Below are 2,094 nucleotides of genomic sequence, written 5' to 3'. Positions count from 1 at the left end.
ACCTTCCAGTGCTCAAGTAGCCAACCAGCAACCACGAGTTCTCTCCGATCCACCGCCAAAAAGATGTTCAATCCTCGCCTCATCGCCAAGAAGTTCGTCGCTCGCGAACAAGGTGAAGGTGCCGGCGCGCGTGTGCACCGATCCATCGGCACCACTCGGCTGCGCAACCTCGACCCGTTCCTCATGTTGGACGAGTTCAACGTGGGTCTCCCCGGTGGCTTCCCGGACCATCCGCACAGAGGCTTCGAGACCGTCACGTACGTTTTGCCCACGTCCAAGGGCCACATGTGCCACGAAGACTTTCTAGGCAACAAGGGCGAGCTGCGTCCCGGAGACCTGCAGTGGATGACCCCAGGAAAGGGCATCATGCACGCCGAGATGCCCAAGAGCGAGGTGCCGGCACACGGACTGCAGCTCTGGATCAACCTGCCCAGTAAGAGTCGCATGGTGGAGCCTAAATACCAGGAGATCAGTCGAGACACCGTCCCGCACGCCTTCAACGACGACAAGAGCATCGAGGCCATCGTCTTTGCCGGGGAAGTCTTCGGGAAGCGTGGTCCCATTGAAACTGTAGCTCCAGTCACCTACGTGCACTTTATGTTGCAAAAAGGAGCCAAGCTCGAGTACCCGATCCCCGAGAGTCACCACGTCTTCGTGTACGCGGTGTCCGGCACGGGCAAGTGCGTGGAGCACTCGATCGAGCCCCACGAAGCCATTGTGCTCGAGATGAAGGGTGACGGTGCGCTGTTGCAGGCAGACGACAACGAAAGCCTCGAGGTGATTGTCATGACGGGGCAGCCACTGGAAGAGTCGGTGGTGCAGTACGGACCCTTCGTCATGAGCACAGAGGACGAGATCCGTCAGACTTTTGAAGATTTCCAACTGGCTAAAAACGGATTCGAGAAAGCGCACTCGTGGGCCTCGGAGATTGGCAACCGCCGTCGTTAACCGACAAGAGGGCTGTAGCGAGAATGATGTCAAGACTTTAGTGGTGATGGTGCTTGTCATCGCTTTGCTCTATACTGTATGCTAGGAAAATCGATAGCACTAGGTTATCGAAAATCGATGAATAAGAAATTTGAAGACACACTCCATCTTGTCATTAGTTCGTCACCCTTTTCCCATCAATTGATTTTCTAGCGACGTCGTTGGGTTTTAGGCTCCCACGAACGCGCGTTTTCGAATCCATTCTTTGCTTGTTGGAAATCCTCAAAAGTTTGTTTTAATCCCTCGATTGAGTTCATCACGAATGGAACATGCTGAACGACAGGCTCATTGAGAGGTTCGCCAGTCATCACGATCACCTCCAGCTTGTCCTTCTCGGCTGCCGTCAGTACCACACCATCTCCGTCCTTCTCCATCACGATCGCCTCGTGTGGCTGGATGGAAGCTCCAACACATTGGCCCCTACCACTGATAGCGTATACAAGCGCGTTGTGCGTTGACGGAATCGGGTACTCGAGCTTGGCTCCTGCGGCCAACATAAAGTGTACGTACGTAACTGGTGCCTCCGTTTCAATGGGACCTCGCAAACCGAACACTTCGCCGGCAAAGACAAGAGCCTCGACACTCTTGTCGTCGTTGAAAGCATGCGGCACCGACTCACGTGGGACGTCTTGGTAGCGGGGCTGGATCATTTTACGGTGCTTTGGAAGGTTGACCCATAGCTGGTGACCGTGCGCCGGGTCGTGACTCTTTGGCATTTCCGAGTGCATAATCCCTCGTCCAACCGTCATCCACTGCAGATCACCAGGTCGCAGTTCGCCTTCATTGCCCAAAAAATCTTCGTGTTGAAAGTTGCCCTTAGACGTGGGGAGCATGTAGGACACGGTCTCAAATCCACGATGTGGGTGCGCCGGAAAGCCGCCGGGAAGTCCAACGCTCGCTTCGTCCAGCATGAGGAATGGGTCGAGAGTGCGCAGTTGAGATGGACCGATGGAGCGATAGACGCGAGCACCGGCACCTTCGCTTTGTTCGCGAGCTACGAATTGCTTAGCGATTTGACGAGGCTTGAACATGGTAGTTGGAACTTGGGGAGTGTGGATGGTGCAGCGAACACGGAGAAAAGTAGAATGACCCAAGGAAACCCAGACA

General features: G+C 54.9%; 2 protein-coding genes across 2 annotated transcripts; one reads left to right on the top strand and one right to left on the bottom strand.

The window, feature by feature from the left end:
• Positions 1 to 63: 63 nt before the first annotated feature.
• Positions 64 to 948, top strand: PITG_14405 (pirin; the record flags this gene model as incomplete). Its single annotated transcript, XM_002898828.1, has 1 exon — positions 64 to 948. The coding sequence occupies one exon, from the start codon at positions 64 to 66 to the stop codon at positions 946 to 948; it is 885 nt and encodes a 294-aa protein (XP_002898874.1).
• A 188-nt stretch (positions 949 to 1,136) lies between these two features.
• Positions 1,137 to 2,018, bottom strand: PITG_14404 (pirin-like protein; the record flags this gene model as incomplete). Its single annotated transcript, XM_002898827.1, has 1 exon — positions 1,137 to 2,018. One exon carries the CDS (start codon positions 2,016 to 2,018, stop codon positions 1,137 to 1,139), a length of 882 nt encoding a protein of 293 aa, XP_002898873.1.
• Between the last annotated feature and the right edge of the window lie 76 nt (positions 2,019 to 2,094).

Source organism: Phytophthora infestans, genomic scaffold (genome assembly GCF_000142945.1).
Source record: "Phytophthora infestans T30-4 supercont1.34 genomic scaffold, whole genome shotgun sequence".
In the NCBI taxonomy this organism is placed as follows: domain Eukaryota; phylum Oomycota; class Peronosporomycetes; order Peronosporales; family Peronosporaceae; genus Phytophthora; species Phytophthora infestans.
This window is presented reverse-complemented; position numbering and strand designations above follow the sequence as displayed.